Source organism: Anomaloglossus baeobatrachus, chromosome 4, assembly GCF_048569485.1.
Source record: "Anomaloglossus baeobatrachus isolate aAnoBae1 chromosome 4, aAnoBae1.hap1, whole genome shotgun sequence".
In the NCBI taxonomy this organism is placed as follows: Eukaryota; Metazoa; Chordata; class Amphibia; order Anura; family Aromobatidae; genus Anomaloglossus; species Anomaloglossus baeobatrachus.
The window spans coordinates 477,486,804-477,502,611 of record NC_134356.1 but is presented as its reverse complement, the minus strand read 5'-3'; the positions used below and the strand labels follow the sequence as shown (position 1 = coordinate 477,502,611).

The following is a 15,808-nucleotide window of genomic DNA, read 5'->3' as shown; positions in this document are numbered from 1 at the left end:
CTTTTTGGTGAGCAAAACCAAATAATTCAGAAGGAAACCTGACTGATGAACACTAACGGTATATTCATACATGGCGTTTTTGCAGCTTTTTTTAGCAGCATTATTGCTTTGGTTTTATGCAAATCCATACTTATAAAATGCTTCTTTTTACAGTCCCAGCAAAGCCTATGAGATTACAGAAATCTCATGCACACACACAACACCTGTAGTGTATCCTGACTGTTTTGTGAACCACCCTGGTTTTTGCTGTGTTATTAAAAGAATGAAAATGTTCATCCTTTTCAGCGGTTTTTCCACAATTTTTCACCCTAATGGACTTCTAGATACCCTAGATCGGTGGGTCTAACTGGGTTAAAAAAACCCGGTTCCTGCCCAGAATTGATTCAGGCTATCTGGCCAGACGGCAGTCTATGGGGACCAGAAGCTGGCACTTTAAAATGGTGGTGGAAAAAATAGGGGGATTGGAGCAAGCACGCTATACTTACTGTATATTCTCGTGATACCTTCTTCACTTCCCGGGTTGCTCATTACCTTGAGTGCATATTCACTGCTTTCCCCGCCCAACGGTGTCCGTAGTCAAACGCGCCCCCAGCCTGTCTGATAGCATCTGACTGCAACCAATCACAGACCCAGCTGTGAGCGCAAATCATTTCAGTGACCACCGCTGATTGCACGGCTCATTCATTCTCTGCCTGGAGCTCACAACAGGCAGTCATGTTCTATTGCGCTTGCTGTGAGATTCAGATATAACAGAGCTGAATCGTCATGGGACCTCATGTGGATTACGTCGGACCTGCAGGGGTCTTTATGGGGAAGGGGGGGGTACGGACACTGCACGCTGCGCTGTTTTTTTTAACTATTTATTTAAATAGCATGGGGTCGCTTTTATTGTGATACACAGCCAAGCTAAGCACACGGCTGGGTGTTGCAGCCTGTAGCCGTCGGCTTTATCTGTGCAGGGTATCATAATATGACGTAAATTTTTTACTGTATGATAGCCCACAGACTGGGACTGTATTTGATTGCAGTCAGACGCTGTCACACAGGCTGGCAGAGAGTCTGACTGCAACCAATCACGTCGTCGGTGGGGGGGGGGAAGCAGTGAATATGCATCAGGCTAATAAGCAGCCCCATAAGTAGGAGGGGTCGCGGGAACAGATACTGTTGAGCCTAGAAGGGTTAGCTTGAGTGACCAGTTGGGTTAGTGAACTTGGCGAGTTTTCTCCCTTACAATATAATCATGCATCCCCATCTGGGGTCTTACCCCCAGATCCCTGCTTCTATTTTAAACAACTCCAGGACCATGTGGACTTAGAAAAATAATGTTTATTTTGGCTGGAAATGTCGGGCTGCATATAGAACACTTCCCTATCATGTGATAGAGGCGTGTTGAAATGACTTCATACCTGGAAGGAGCCTGTACACACTAGCATCTACCGAGCAGGTACAGCGACACTAGAGACTGGTTAATTATAGTCCGCTTGCTTTACTTTTTTTCTTTATATTTTTTTTTTTACCTGAGTGACAGATCCAGGTCAATCCCAGCCCGGGCCCGGCACTCTGGTACTTTTAAACAACTGCGGGTCTTGACTTGGACCACACATCACAGAAGTGCAAGGAGACGCTGTAAAAACGCCATAAAAGCATGGCCAAAAAACATATATATAAAAAAAAAAAAAAAAAATCACAGAAAACCACCAGGAGACTCCTGCCACGAAATGAGATTTTGGTCAGGAAAAAAATGCACTAAAAAAATGCCCTGTGTGAACATATCAAAGATTTTCTTACCTGGTAGAGGTTTCGGTGGAGGCAACTTCGGATTACTACTTGGTGTATGTACACTGCATATCTTAATAAACCCGGCCATCAACATTATCAATGCTATTCCCATTAGGAGAACAGCCCACCAATGTGCCTAAAAGAAAAAGGTAGGGGGGAAAAAAAACCAATCACGTTATTTATGCCGCATGGTAAATGAGGCGTCACTAGATGAAAAAGATCTTCCACTTAATTCAAAATACACATCCACATACAATATGCAAAACAATTTTCTTACTTATGATTGATGCATTTTGGGCATCATTCTTGCTGAGGTTACCATAAAAAAAAAATGACCTGTTATTGAAATTAAGTTCTTATGTTAAATGCATTTTTTTGAGCAATGTTTTGTTTTCCATATCAAAATCTGTATTAATAATCAAAATCTTGCAGTTTCCACATTGACCAATGCAGTTTATCTTTAGACTTTAAAGCGCCACTCCAGCACTTTTTTTTGTTTTGTTTTTTTCTTTCAGCGCTGGAGTGGTGCTTTAATTCTAAGTCCCTCTACCCTGTGTATTATACTTACCCTCCAGCAGTTTAACCTTTTTTCGACATCACTCTCTCTCCCGTGACACCATCTCGTGATCATAACTTCTGACTGGCCATAAGTCAGAAGTTACATCACAAGTTCCCAATGCAACTCTATGAGAGTCAGAATGAGGCCAGAATGAGGCTGTCAGAGTTGCACTAAGTTGTGATCTGTGGTGCACTCCATGAAACACTGAAGCTTCTGGCACGTCACAGATCACCAGAGACCGACAAAAGACTAAGACGACGGCAGGTGAATGTAAGACAGGGGGCAGGGGACTGACATTTAAAGCACCACTCCGGCGTTGAAATAAAAAAAAACAAAAAAAAACGAAATAATGTTGAAGTGGTGCTTTAACTTCCTGTTTCAGGAAATCCACACATGCAATGAACAATCTCAGACCTTGTCTTGTGTACTGAAACATCTGATGATCGTGTGCAAATGCCATTATAAAGGGAAGTGGAGCAGAGTCAGCTGTGCCATCACCTAATGTCAATGGTGGATTTTGTGTTATTATATATATTTTGCTGTATATAGAGGTGTTACCTGCTATCGTACCCCTGCATCTGATAAACAGCTCTTCCCGAAACGATGATGGGATAGGGGAGTGTAAAATAGCCCCAGCAACCAATATGAATATTGCAAGACTACCAATTTTGTTTTTATAATAAAGATCATATGAAGGGAATAACTTGAAAATAGAAAAAACATTGCCCCCCCCCCCCCCAAAAAAATAAAAATAAATAAGAATTAAAAAATGCATGTAACAAAAATCTGAGTACAAATACCGTATTTTTCGGACCATAAGACGCACTTTTTTCCCCCAAATGTTGAGGGAAAGTTGGGGGTGCGTCTTATGGTCTGACTGTGGCTGCGAGGAATGAGGTGCTGCGGTGGAGCGGGTCATCGAGGGCACGAGCAGGCTGTAGCAGCCTGCTGTGACCACGTGTGCCCGCTCATTCCATATGCACGCCCATCCTCCCGCCCATTTCTCAGCGCAGAAGCCGGCGCTGACAGGTGGGCGGAAGGACGAGCGGGGACGCGCGCATAGTAAAGAGCCGGTCCGCATGATCACCCCTGGCAATTACAGCCTGGAGTGATCATGTGCGGCTGTATTCACTGCCCCCCGTGCGTCATCACAGCGGGGTGCAGTGAATCAGTGTACTCACCCGTCCCCGTGAGTGGAGCCGTCCCCCTGCTGCACGCGATGTCTTCCTGTCTGTGCCGGTCAGCTGATCGGCACAGACAGGAAGACATCGCGTGCTGCAGGGGAACGGACACACACACACACACACACACACACACACGCGTCAGTGGTGCAGAGAGGAAGATGATCGGCTGCAGGGAGTGAGGAAAAGGTGAGTATAAAACGTTTGTTTTTTTTTCTCTGTGCTATGGGATACAGGCCATATACCAGGATGGTATATGAGCACGATGGGGGCATATAGCAGGATGGGAGTATATGAGCAGGATGGATGGGGGGTATATGAACAGGATGGGAGTATATGAGCAGGATGGGGGTATATGAACAGGATGGGGGTATATGAACAGGATGGGGGTATATGAACAGGATGGAGGTATATGAGCAGGATGGATGGGGGGTATATGAACAGGATGGGAGTATATGAGCAGGATGGGGGTATATGAACAGGATGGGGGTATATGAACAGGATGGGGGTATATGAACAGGATGGGGGTATATGAACAGGATGGGGGTATATGAACAGGATGGGGGTATATGAACAGGATGGGGGTATATGAACAGGATGGGGGTATATGAACAGGATGGGGGTATATGAACAGGATGGGGGTATATGAACAGGATGGGGGTATATGAACAGGATGGGGGTATATGAACAGGATGGGGGTATATGAACAGGATGGGGGTATATGAACAGGATGGGGGTATATGAACAGGATGGGGGTATATGAACAGGATGGGGGTATATGAACAGGATGGGGGTATATGAACAGGATGGGGGTATATGAACAGGATGGGGGTATATGAACAGGATGGGGGTATATGAACAGGATGGGGGTATATGAACAGGATGAGGGTATATGAACAGGATGAGGGTATATGAACAGGATGAGGGTATATGAACAGGATGAGGGTATATGAACAGGATGAGGGTATATGAACAGGATGAGGGTATATGAACAGGATGGGGGTATATGAACAGGATGGGGTATATGAACAGGATGGGGGAATATGAGCAGGATGCTGGTATATAAGCAGGATGGGGGTATATGAGCAGGATGGTGGTATATGAGCAGGATCATATACAAGGCAGGAGGATCATTACCAGGCTGGGGTACCTTAGTAGAGAATTTGGGGACATTACCCCCATAACAGTGTCAGCAGCAGATCCTCGCCCCATAACAGTGTGTCATGACCACATTTTTTTGCTTAAAGTTTTATTTTCCTCCTCTAAAACCAGGGTGCGTCTTATAGTCCGAAAAATACGGTATGTTCTTTAATGTAGCTTTCATTTAATCCCTTAGTGCATAATAAAGTACATGTATGTGATCGCAGGGTTGCTTGAGTATGGAGAGAGCTCAGTGGTTGGGTTCTCACTAAACCAAATAGATGCTGGTAATACATAGCCATCATCTGAGTCTAAGGCTATGTGCGCATGTTGCGTAATTACATGCAGTTACTCTGCGCTTTGTAGTGCAGCATAACTGCATGCGTCCTGAGTCCCCTGCATAATCTATGAAGATTATGCAGGAGCCGTGCGCACGTGGCGTCTTAGAGCGCAGCACTTCTTCCGTGCGCTTTGCATGCAGTCCCTGCTCTGTCTATGGGAGGAGCTGCAGTCAGAGCGCATGGAATCGGCTTTTTTTTTCACTACGGACATTTTCTGCAGCGATTTGAAGCGCACGTGTGCTCTTCAGATCGCTGCAGAAATTTCTGCAGTGACAGAACGCTACGTGCGCACATAGCCTTACAGCAACAGAGTTCTGGGCTCTACTATTAACTCTATAATTTTTCTGCCATGGATGCCAATGCTCACGAGCACCTGATAATGACACGTAGGTGCCATCTCTGTTCTCATGTGAAGCTCAGCAATAGGCTGTTTCCTAGACCTTGTGAAATTCACTACTGATTTATATATACACAGCTCACCTGATGGAAACAAAGTTACAAGACTCAGAAAATTGTGTAACATGCCACATTTTTTTTCCCCATTTAGAATTTTTTTCCTGTGTGGCAAAATGTATGTTGTCATTTAAAACTACAACTTATCCCGCAAAAATCAAGCCCTCACAGTTATGCCGATGGAAAAATAAAGTTTTGTACAATGGAAGAATGGGAGGAAAAATGGAATAAAGCAAAATGCAAAAAAATTGACTGCAGAGTCCTCCATACAGGTTAGGCTACTTTCACACTTGCGTTGAACGGTATCCGTTGCATTGCGTTGTGTGACGGATGCAACGGATGTGTTGCATATAGTGGCACAACGGATGCAACGAATGCTGCAAAACAACGCAATCCGTTTTTTTTTTTTTTTTTTTACAGTTTTACCGTCGGCAGACTATTGTGAACGATCAGCCGATCACTCACCGTAGCCGGCCGCCGGGTGATCAGCCGATCACTCACAGTAGCCGGCCGCCGGGTGATCTGCCGATCACTCACAGTAGCTTAACCTTAGTTATATGCCAAATGATTGTGCACCTGACCGGCATCCCTACCGACTCCACCACACGCAGGAATGCTCAGCTCGGCACAAAGATGCAGGTTTTTGGCCCCAAAACAAACTACACCTGTGGAAAACACTCAGCCAAAAAACGCATGTGGTTTGCTGCGTTTTTACCCAGTGCGTTTTTTAAGTTAATCTATTGACTGCAAAGGCTCAAAAACGCTGGCAAAATGCAGAAAGAATTGACATGCTGCATATTGTGGTCACCACAAAGCCAAAAAAAGCTGCAACGTGTGAACAGAAAACTGAAATCTCAGACTTTGCTGGGGAAGGAAATGCGCATGCACACAACCGCACTCAAAAACTGCAGCAAAAACGTGACAAAGGATGAAGTGTGCACTCAATAAAAGAGACGCTACCAGACTGCCGAACAGGCCAGATCCTTCTCTCCCTCAATGTTATCTGCTGGGGAGAGTTGGGAGGATCCTATAGACCAGGGGTCTCGAACACGCGGCCCGCGGGCCGCATGCGGCCCATCAGGCTGCTTCGTGTGGCCCCCAGGCCCGTTTCCCTGGTCACTATCGCGGCCGGTGCAGGAGCCGCAGCCACTGTCTGCACTTTGTTAGATGAGTGTTTTGCCGGCGCTGCGTTCTCAGAGGCAAGGACTGTGCGCGCGCAGCGCCGGCAAAACAACCATCTGATCTGACATAAATCGCTGCCAGGGGCTGCGGCCCCTGCACCGGCCGCGATAGTCACCGGGGGCACGGCCTACAGACAGCAAGAAGCAGAGATGAGGAGCCGAGGGAACGTGGGACAGGTGAGAAGAATGGTGGTTTTTTATTTTTTGTGTATGTGAATGACGGCACATTAACCCCTTAGCGACCTATGACGTACTGGGTACGTTATGGCTCCCTGGTACTTAAGGATCCATGACATACCCAGTACATCATGGCGAAATCGCAGCCCCGGTGGCTGCGATTGCGGTTTGCATTGCAAATAGCAAATACCTTAGATTCGGGGAGGAGGGGACCTCAGGAGGGGTGGTGTCTCCTCCCCGGACCTACGGAGGCTTTGATTGGCTGTGCGGCGTTCGTCAGCCAATCACAGCCACTGTAATGTTTTAGCCATTGAAAATGGCTGTAACATTGAAATCCAGCCCTGATCAGTGCAGCTGTAGCACCGATCATTGGCTGGAGCTGGGTGACCTCTGTTTCACCCGCCCCCAGCTCTGATTGGAGAGACCGGCCTTGTGACTGATCTGTCCAATCACTGTGGATCTGGGGCCAGAGACCGCCCCCTCAGCTTCACTCAGGAATCTGTGGGTGGAACCCGAGAGCGATCGGTAAATTATCACCTTTCACCCGCCGCCGCCACTGCCCCCACCACCCATTACTACAGGATGGGCACATTACTATAGAATAGTGACAAGGTGGGCACATGTCTATAGAATAGGGACAAGGTGGGCACATGTCTATAGAATAGGGACAAGGTGGGCACATGACTATAGAATGGGGACAAGGTGGGCACATGACTATAGGATGGGGACAAGGTGGGCACATGACTATAGCATGGGGATAAGGTGGGCACATGACTATAGAATAGGGATAAGGTGGGCACATGACTATAGAATAGGGACAAGGTGGGCACATGACTATAGGATGGGGACAAGGTGGGCACATGTTTATAGGATGGGGACAAGGTGGGCACATGACTATAGGATGGGGACAAGGTGGGCACATTACTATAGGATGGGGACAAGGTGGGCACATTACTATAGGATGGGAACAAGGTGGGCACATGACTATAGGATGGGGACAAGGTGGGCACATTACTATAGGATGGGGACAAGGTGGGCACATGACTATAGGATGGGGACAAGGTGGGCACATGACTACAGGATGGGAACAAGGTGGGCACATGACTATAGGATGGGGACATTACAAGGAGGGCATAATACTATTGGATGGGGACAAGGTGGGCACATTACTATAGGATAGGGAACATTACTAAAAGATGTTGGCCAAAATTTCTATATAGTGATAATTGTAACACTATTAGTTACAAGAAAGGGATAAAATGTAAAAAAAAACCAAAAAAACAAAATAAGGCATGACTTTTCTTTATCAATTTTTTTTTTTTTTTTAGATTTAACCAAAGAATGTGCACATTTGTTATAATAAACAAGTGAAAAATGTTGAAAATCAGTCATCCAAAGGTGTGTAAAAAAATATATATGGTACCAATAAAAATGTCACTTTGTCCTGCAAAGAATGCGGCCCCCCAAATTATTTTTTTCCTCTGTGCAGCCCATACACCCAGCCGAGTTTGAGACCCCTGCTATAGACATTAGCCTTAAAAGGTCAGTATATACTTATCTAGCACAGTATTGAAGGCCATGTAAGCACTTCAACCAACCTATAATGTAAAAATCCATTGAAAAACAACCTGAAATTATTTTGAGGGCTGGGAGGGGGGATAAAAATAACAAAACTAAAATAAACCACTATAGCAGTATGCCTCTTTGCCCAGACATGCTAAAGACACATTAAAATGCAGTATTCTTTACCTAATATTTACCATGTATAGGTGATAGGCAAATAACCACACAACCCTGAACAAATCGGATCTAATATGACCTAAGCGGCATAAGGCTATGTGCCCACGCTGCGGATTTTTCCGCGGATTTGCCGCGGATTTTCCGAAAATCTGCAGCTGCGGCACTTCCAAGCCATTTCAATGGCATTTTGGAAATGCTGTGTCCATGCTGCGGATTTTTCCGCGGCGGATTTGCCGCGGATTTTGATCCGGAAAAATCTGCAGCATGTCAATTATTGTTGCGGATTTTGGGTATAGAATGGGAAAAAAAAAAAATCCGCATCAAAATCTGCGGCAAATTTGCGGTAAATCCGTGGCAAAAATAAGGTGCGGATTTGCCGCGAAAGTCGCGGATTTTCATGCAGAAAAATCCGCAGGTACATTCTACCGTGGACACATAGCCTAAGGCCATGCTCCCACATAACGCAGTTTCCTCTGCTGAACCTTTCCGTGAGTATCCAAACCAAACTACGCAAGAGCAATCTCCTCTAATCATTCCAGGTTTAATTCATTATGCTGATTGGACAGTTTTCTTACAGCTAAACCAGTTAGCGTTTGTACTGGAATAGAATCATTTCTGGTGTAACAAACTCAGGAACTATGGTATTAATAAAACTCATTCAGGGGGGCATAGCAAGAAGAATAAAAAATGATCAACATTTTTGCTCATCTTTACTCTGTGCACGAATGTGGCAACTTTTCTGGGGTAAAAGTTTTGTCTCTATACTGTCAGGCACAGATTCATCAATGTGCTGAGATACTATCCTGGATTACTCAATATAATAGGGAAAATTACAATATACAAATGAGATGTTCCATCTGCCATCTTAAAGGGAACCTGTCACCAGTTTTTCAGCCTATAAGCTGTGGCCACCACCAGTGGGCTCTTGTATACAGCATTCTAACATGCTGTATATAAGAGCCCAGGCCACTGTGTAGAACGTAAAAGATAATTTATAATACTCACCTAACGGTGACTGCAGAGGATTTTAGTCAGATGGGAGTCTCCGGTGCCGGCGCCTCCTCTTTCGGCCATCTTTGACCTCCTTCTGAAGACTTTGTGTATGAAGCATCCTACGTCATACACACTCGCTGCCGGTCCCGCGCAGGCGCACTACAATACTTTGATCTGCCCTACTCAGGGCAGATAAAAGTGCGCCTGCGCAGGACCTCAATCCCGGCGAGTGTTGATGACGAAGGACACGTCATGCACCGCGGCTACAGAAAAAGGACGACAAAGATGGTCGAAAGAGGAGGCGCTGGCACTGGACAAAAGAGACGCCCATCTGACTAGAATCCACTGCAGCAACCATTTGGGTGAGTATTATAAAGTGATTTTTATGTTATACACATGTTGTATATAAGTGTCCACTAGTGGTGGCCGCAGCTTATAGGCCGAAAAACTGGTGACAGGTTCCCTTTAAGCCAACAAAAGGCCCACATCTCTATTTTATTATTTTATACCTATAGTGTTGGAAGAACTAGGAAGAAGAGAGTTATATTGCCTAAAAGCTTTAAAGGGGTTTTCCATTTTCACACTGCCCAACGTTTTAAGAGTCTGACACATTGCTTTTTTTTTTTTTTTTTTTTTCTTTTCTTTAAGTTTAAGTACCTTAATAGAACTGGTTTATACAACAATGGCAGAAATCATCTAATATATGACAAATACAGGGAAAGTGATAGAAAGGAGAATGAAAATAAACATTTCCCACTGAACGCTAATTCTAGAAGTATCAAGGCAAAGACAAAACAGCATTTATATTGAATGTTTTTCACAATATCTAATTGTAGGATAATACAATAACATACACTGCAGGCCATGACAAGCTTTCCCATGTAATGTATAAACTGTTTAAGGTGTGTATTTGTCACAAGTGTGTGTAGTATCCGCATCGTCCCTCCTAGGGATCTGGGATCAAGAGGTCTCAATGCTTAATCGACCGCCGATTCTCTGTGGAGACCACTTGACTTATCTTGTATTGGAGTGGATTTACTTTCATTTGATGCAGAAGAGGTTAAGGACCCTTTCCCTTTTGGCGGAGATTACTCATTACTCACAGCCTTAATCACAGCTGCTGGATCTTATTACTCCCTTCAGCTATCTTTACCTATTCCTGACTTGACACCATGCTGGTTATAGTTCTTCTACACTGACCACTTTGCAGAAGCCAGTCTCTAAAGAAGCTGAGATGTTCATTTCTGTTGCAGCTGAGAAGTATCTTGCTGGAGAAGCTGAGGAGTGCTATTTGTTGAGTCTTTCCCCACTCATTTGTCTTACCTTCCTCATGTTGCTTTATTGCAGTAGTGATACTAGTGTCTCGCTGGCCTTCATACTAATCAAAGTAAGTTCAGGGCCAGCAATGGCCTAGGCACGTGACGGTGCAAGAGGGGAGGACATGAGTCTAGGGAGATTAGAGAGTACAGAGATCAGACTCAGGTGAATGTTAGGAGGTGACCCCCTCTTCCTTCTCTCTATTGCCAGGGCCTTCCGTTGTATTTCTTTTCTGGTTTACCCTTTGCGGTGTTCTGCTCTCTGGGTGTTCTCTCGCACCCAGTGTTACAGTATCTCTCAGTTAATATGTGAACATCAGGGTATAACAGCAACGTGAAAGCGCTGTACATAGAAAAAACTGCAATGCTTCAGTAAGTAATTCTCAGAGCTAGGAGTATATGTTACATCTGAATTACTGCTCGCTTACACCTTGCTCAATGCTAAAAATGGTGCATCTTATTCGTCTACAACCTCCTCCTACAGATCGTACAGTACAGTACAGTACAGTTCTATGATCTACGCAAACGCTAACAGATTTACAAAATCAGCAGAAGGAAATAAAGTAATAGGCTTTAGATACAGCAGCTCAGGGACACATAACTATCAGTTAAAAAAAATGATAGTACACATCTCTCACAGATGTTTGATACATGGCAATCTGGCTTTAAGTCAGGATTTAGAAAAATGGCTTACAGACCAGAACAGCAGCGGGAGAAGAAAAAAACGTGATCTCAGAAAGCAAATGAGAACACAAGGTTAATGATCTGCTAACATATCCTTAAAAGTCTCTGCTTAAAAACCCCCTTTCCCAAAAGCCCTTTTTGGGGAATTGTCAGTTTTCTACAGTGGAAACCCTTAGGCAATGTGCACACGGTGCAGAAATTTGTGGCAAAAAGCAATGTCAAAACTGGTGTTGACGCGTTTTTTTTTTGGCCATCAAGAAAGTCAATGAATTGAAGTCAATGGGTGAAAAAAACTCTGCTAAACCTGACCAATAATTCACATGCTGCAGATTTTTTCTACATCAAAATCTGCACCAAAACCACATGGAAAACAACATGGAAAACAACATGCACCGTGTGCACAGCAAATCTAAGATCCCATAGACTTTGCTGGCTTCAGAAGAGGCATGCAGATTTTGATGCAGATTTAAAAAAAAACGGTGTCAAAAACTGCAGCGTGTGCACTGGGCCTACAGTAAAGTTATAATATCAGAGACCAACTAGCACTGCCCCGATTGCGTACATTTTGTCATGATGGGATGGATTTTGTGTGTGTGGGGGGGTGTTAAATCAAAATAGTTATCAAAGAACTCTCTGTTACTTACATGTACTATTACTGTTAATGATTTACTTACTAAAGGGTATATGCTCAATTTTTTCTCTAGCTTTTTGCCAGTGCAATTGCCACAGTGTGAACAAGCTTTCTAAGAGTTTGAATTCAACCAAAATTTTGGGAACTTTAGGTACCCTTTAGTAGACAGGGTGCGACTGGAACAACAATGAAATAAATGATCTTATAGGACAGACAGAAGGGCATGTCATAGAAAGCAGCCTCAAAAACATTTTCCCCTTATCAAAGGTAATTCTAGAAGTATAGGGGCAAAAACAAAACAGCATGTTTACTGAATGCTTCTCACAACATTTAACTGTAGGGGCCGCACAGTGGCTCAGTGGTTACCATTGCAGTACTGCAGGGCTGGGGTCCTGGGTTCAAATCCCACCGAGGAAACCTGCAAGGAGTCTATGTTATCCCCATATTTGTGTGGGTTTCCTCTGGATACCTCCCACGCTCCAAAGGCATACTGAATTTAGATTGTGAGCCCCAATGGGGACAGTGATGATGATGTCTATATAGCGCTATGGAATTAATGGTGAGTAGAGTTGAGCGAGTACCTAACTATTAGTACTCGCTATACTCATAACAAGAACTGTCTAATACTCGCATATTCATTCCGAATAGTGTGTGCAATGCAAGTCAATGGGGAAAACTCGCAAAGTAACGAGTAACCCGAATTCCGCACTATTTGCTACTCGCACGTATAGTACGGCATTTGGGTTACTCGTTACATTGCAAGTATTCCCCACTGACTTGCATTGCACACGCTATTCAGAACAAATAAGCGAGTATTAGACAGTACTCTTTATGACCATAGCAAGTATGAATAGTTAGGTACTCGCTCAACTCTAATGGTAATATATAAAAGTGGGTAAAATAAATGAAACACTAAAACAATGGGCCATAACATTAACTGTTTTGCATGTAATGTGATGCTTCTTCAGAAACCCATTTCTATAGCTATCCGTTACTAGAAAATCATGCGAGTATCAGGATAGAACATCAATGTTGCCTAACAATCTAAAGGCGGCTGATGTCTCCAACGTAGTTTTCGATTTCTGTTGACAGTAGAAGCAATGTAAAACTACTACAATGCTTTGACCACTGCAGCCAATCACTGGCCCCGGTGGTGATGCTGCTGCCAATGTAATCACCAGCTGCAAAAAAAACAGTAATAGTCTGCAGTAGCCATGTGCGATGTAGTAGTGATGTCAAGGCTGCCGCCTGGCAAGAGGGACAAAGGGCAGTGGCAGAGACATCACTGGTGGGTGAATAACACACATTTTTTTTTATTTTTCCTTAGCGCAAGCCTTTATTCATAAACTAAAAAAAAAACCCTTTAAGTGATGTACTTTCCCGTATTGATGCCACGTAGTGAAAAATAATAAGGAATTGCCAGGAACACACCAAGAGGGACTTGAAAATGTGTAAATTAAATGGCATTTGTAAGCAAAGTATATGCTAATGTTAACCTGGACATAAAAATATATAAATAAATCAGAAAATCGTAAAAACAATGTAGTATTTCTAATTTGATACGTACCACAATCCATTCGGCAATGTTCTCATACAGCTCTGGGTTGAAAATCGCCTTCTTTAACCTTGCTAGTGGTCCATCAGCATCAACCAATCGACATCGCATGAACACATCGCAGTATCCTTTAAACTCATTGCAAGGTGACCCAGGCTGCAGAGTAATTGTTTTCCCTTTGAAGTAGGCTCTCCATACATCCGACCCAGTACTGGCACACGTGTGAGGCTTCACTGCAAGCAGAGGCAGATTAGCCATTAGTAGTGCATCAGTAAATATAATGCAATGTATATTATTTTATAGTCATCAAGAACCCGATCCATCAAAACCTTTACTCCAGTATTCTGGAACTGGAAAAGCTTTGGTGCAACTGGAGGCAGAGCTAAAATGTTGTGATATTTGGTGTTCTCATGTCCTTTTTGCCCAGTTCTTACAAGATAAGCAGAGCTGGGGCGCGACGGGGTGTGGTGACTGCCCCTCGTCAAATTCATGACGAGCGACAGCATTCACTATGTCACAAATCTTACTCTAGCAGTGATGGAAGTAGAATTTGTGGTGAGGTGCATGCTACATGTCCGACACTCCTGACTGAGTAATAAGCATATGTCTCTTAAAAGGAAGCTGTCACCAGGTTTTTGCTCCCCCATCTGAGAGCAGCATAATGTAGAGCCCGAGATCCTAATTCCAGTGATGTGTCACTTACTGAGCAGTTTGCTGTAATTGTGATAAAATCAATGTTTTCTCTGCTGTAGATCTTATACAGTTATACAGAGTTCATGAATATGCTGGACTACCAGCACACAGTAGTCCTCTAATGATATTCTACTGCTGATTCAATAATGATTTCATCAAAACTACACTAAGCAACCTAGAAAGTGGCACATTGCTGGAATCAGGATCTCTGCCCCTACGTTATGTTGCTCTCAGATTAGTTGGTAAAATCCTGGTGACAGTTTCCCTTTAATGAATTGGGAACATGTGACTCCAATACACCTCCTCGTCAAGAACGGCATGAACAACACAGGTCTTGATGAATCGAGGCCAAAAGCTTAATCGCATTAACCGACATCAGGTCCTTGTCTTGTTTGGAGATTGCCAACTTGTCATTTCTAGTTATCCATCATTTGTGCAGAAATCGTGGACAGAAGAGTTAGGGTATGTGCACATGGCGTCTTTCAGATGCAGGTGTACTTCTATTGTTTTTAAAGAAAACTTCAGAAAGATAACAGTGGTGGCTTCCGTTTGTAAATTATTGTTGAACTGAGTCAGTAAACCTCTATTGATTCGACTAATCTAGAAAAAATGCAAAGAATAACCAGCAAGTATAAAAATGCTTAGTGCACGTGCAAAACCTGTCCAGCCAACTATAATGTCCCTTACAAAGAATATGGCCATGATATTCATACAAAGAGGGACTTGCTGGTTCTTGTTGCTTTGGGGTCACTATATGACACTTACAGACAAGTAAACCCTTTTAGAGTTTCAGTAATAAAAAAACATTCTGCCAGTAACGCACGAGAGGCAAGGTAATCTACTAAACGGAGATCTTACAATCCCAGGAATGAAGATTTGGAAAATCGTTAAAAAGGTTTGTCCAATGTGGAAATATTTTTTAGATGCCTGTTCTGTTCAAAAGCATGAATTGACTAAAAGAGTGTACGATCATATAATTTCTGATAATGTGCTGCTCAGAGCCACCAGACCTCTGCAGCCAATCACAGACTGCAGTGGTAGTCTCACTTCTGAACGGACAAGGCATTGATCCCAAAGCTGATTCTAATCAGGACTGGCCTGTGCAGGATCTGCGGGGGCACTGGAAGGCAAGCAAACCACTATTTTTCATTTTCAGCACATCCATGCCTGAAATATAAATTCTATATCAGATAACCCCTTTAAAAATCTGATTGATTGTAAATACTCACATCTTTCCATACAGCAAACGTGGCACAGCTCCTTATCGTCTTTGCCATCGGTGCTGGCACATGTACACTCTTCCAATCCATACTTCTCACAGATCGATCCTGCACATTGCTGAGCGACAAGCAGAAAGAAGACAGATATAACATTAATATCTAAGA

At 43.7% G+C, this 15,808-nt stretch overlaps 1 protein-coding gene across 2 annotated transcripts in view; it reads right to left on the bottom strand.

Moving 5' to 3' along the window:
* ADAM10 (ADAM metallopeptidase domain 10) overlaps positions 1 to 15,808 on the bottom strand; it is a 271,656-nt gene that overhangs the window by 8,828 nt on the left and 247,020 nt on the right. For both annotated transcript variants that reach the window (XM_075345727.1, XM_075345728.1), the window contains exons 13-15: positions 15,653 to 15,761; positions 13,743 to 13,963; positions 1,789 to 1,915 (exon numbers count right to left, since the gene is read on the bottom strand). In XM_075345727.1, coding sequence (XP_075201842.1) covers positions 1,789 to 1,915; positions 13,743 to 13,963; positions 15,653 to 15,761 — 457 coding nt within the window. The remainder of the gene's footprint in view (positions 1 to 1,788; positions 1,916 to 13,742; positions 13,964 to 15,652; positions 15,762 to 15,808) is intronic.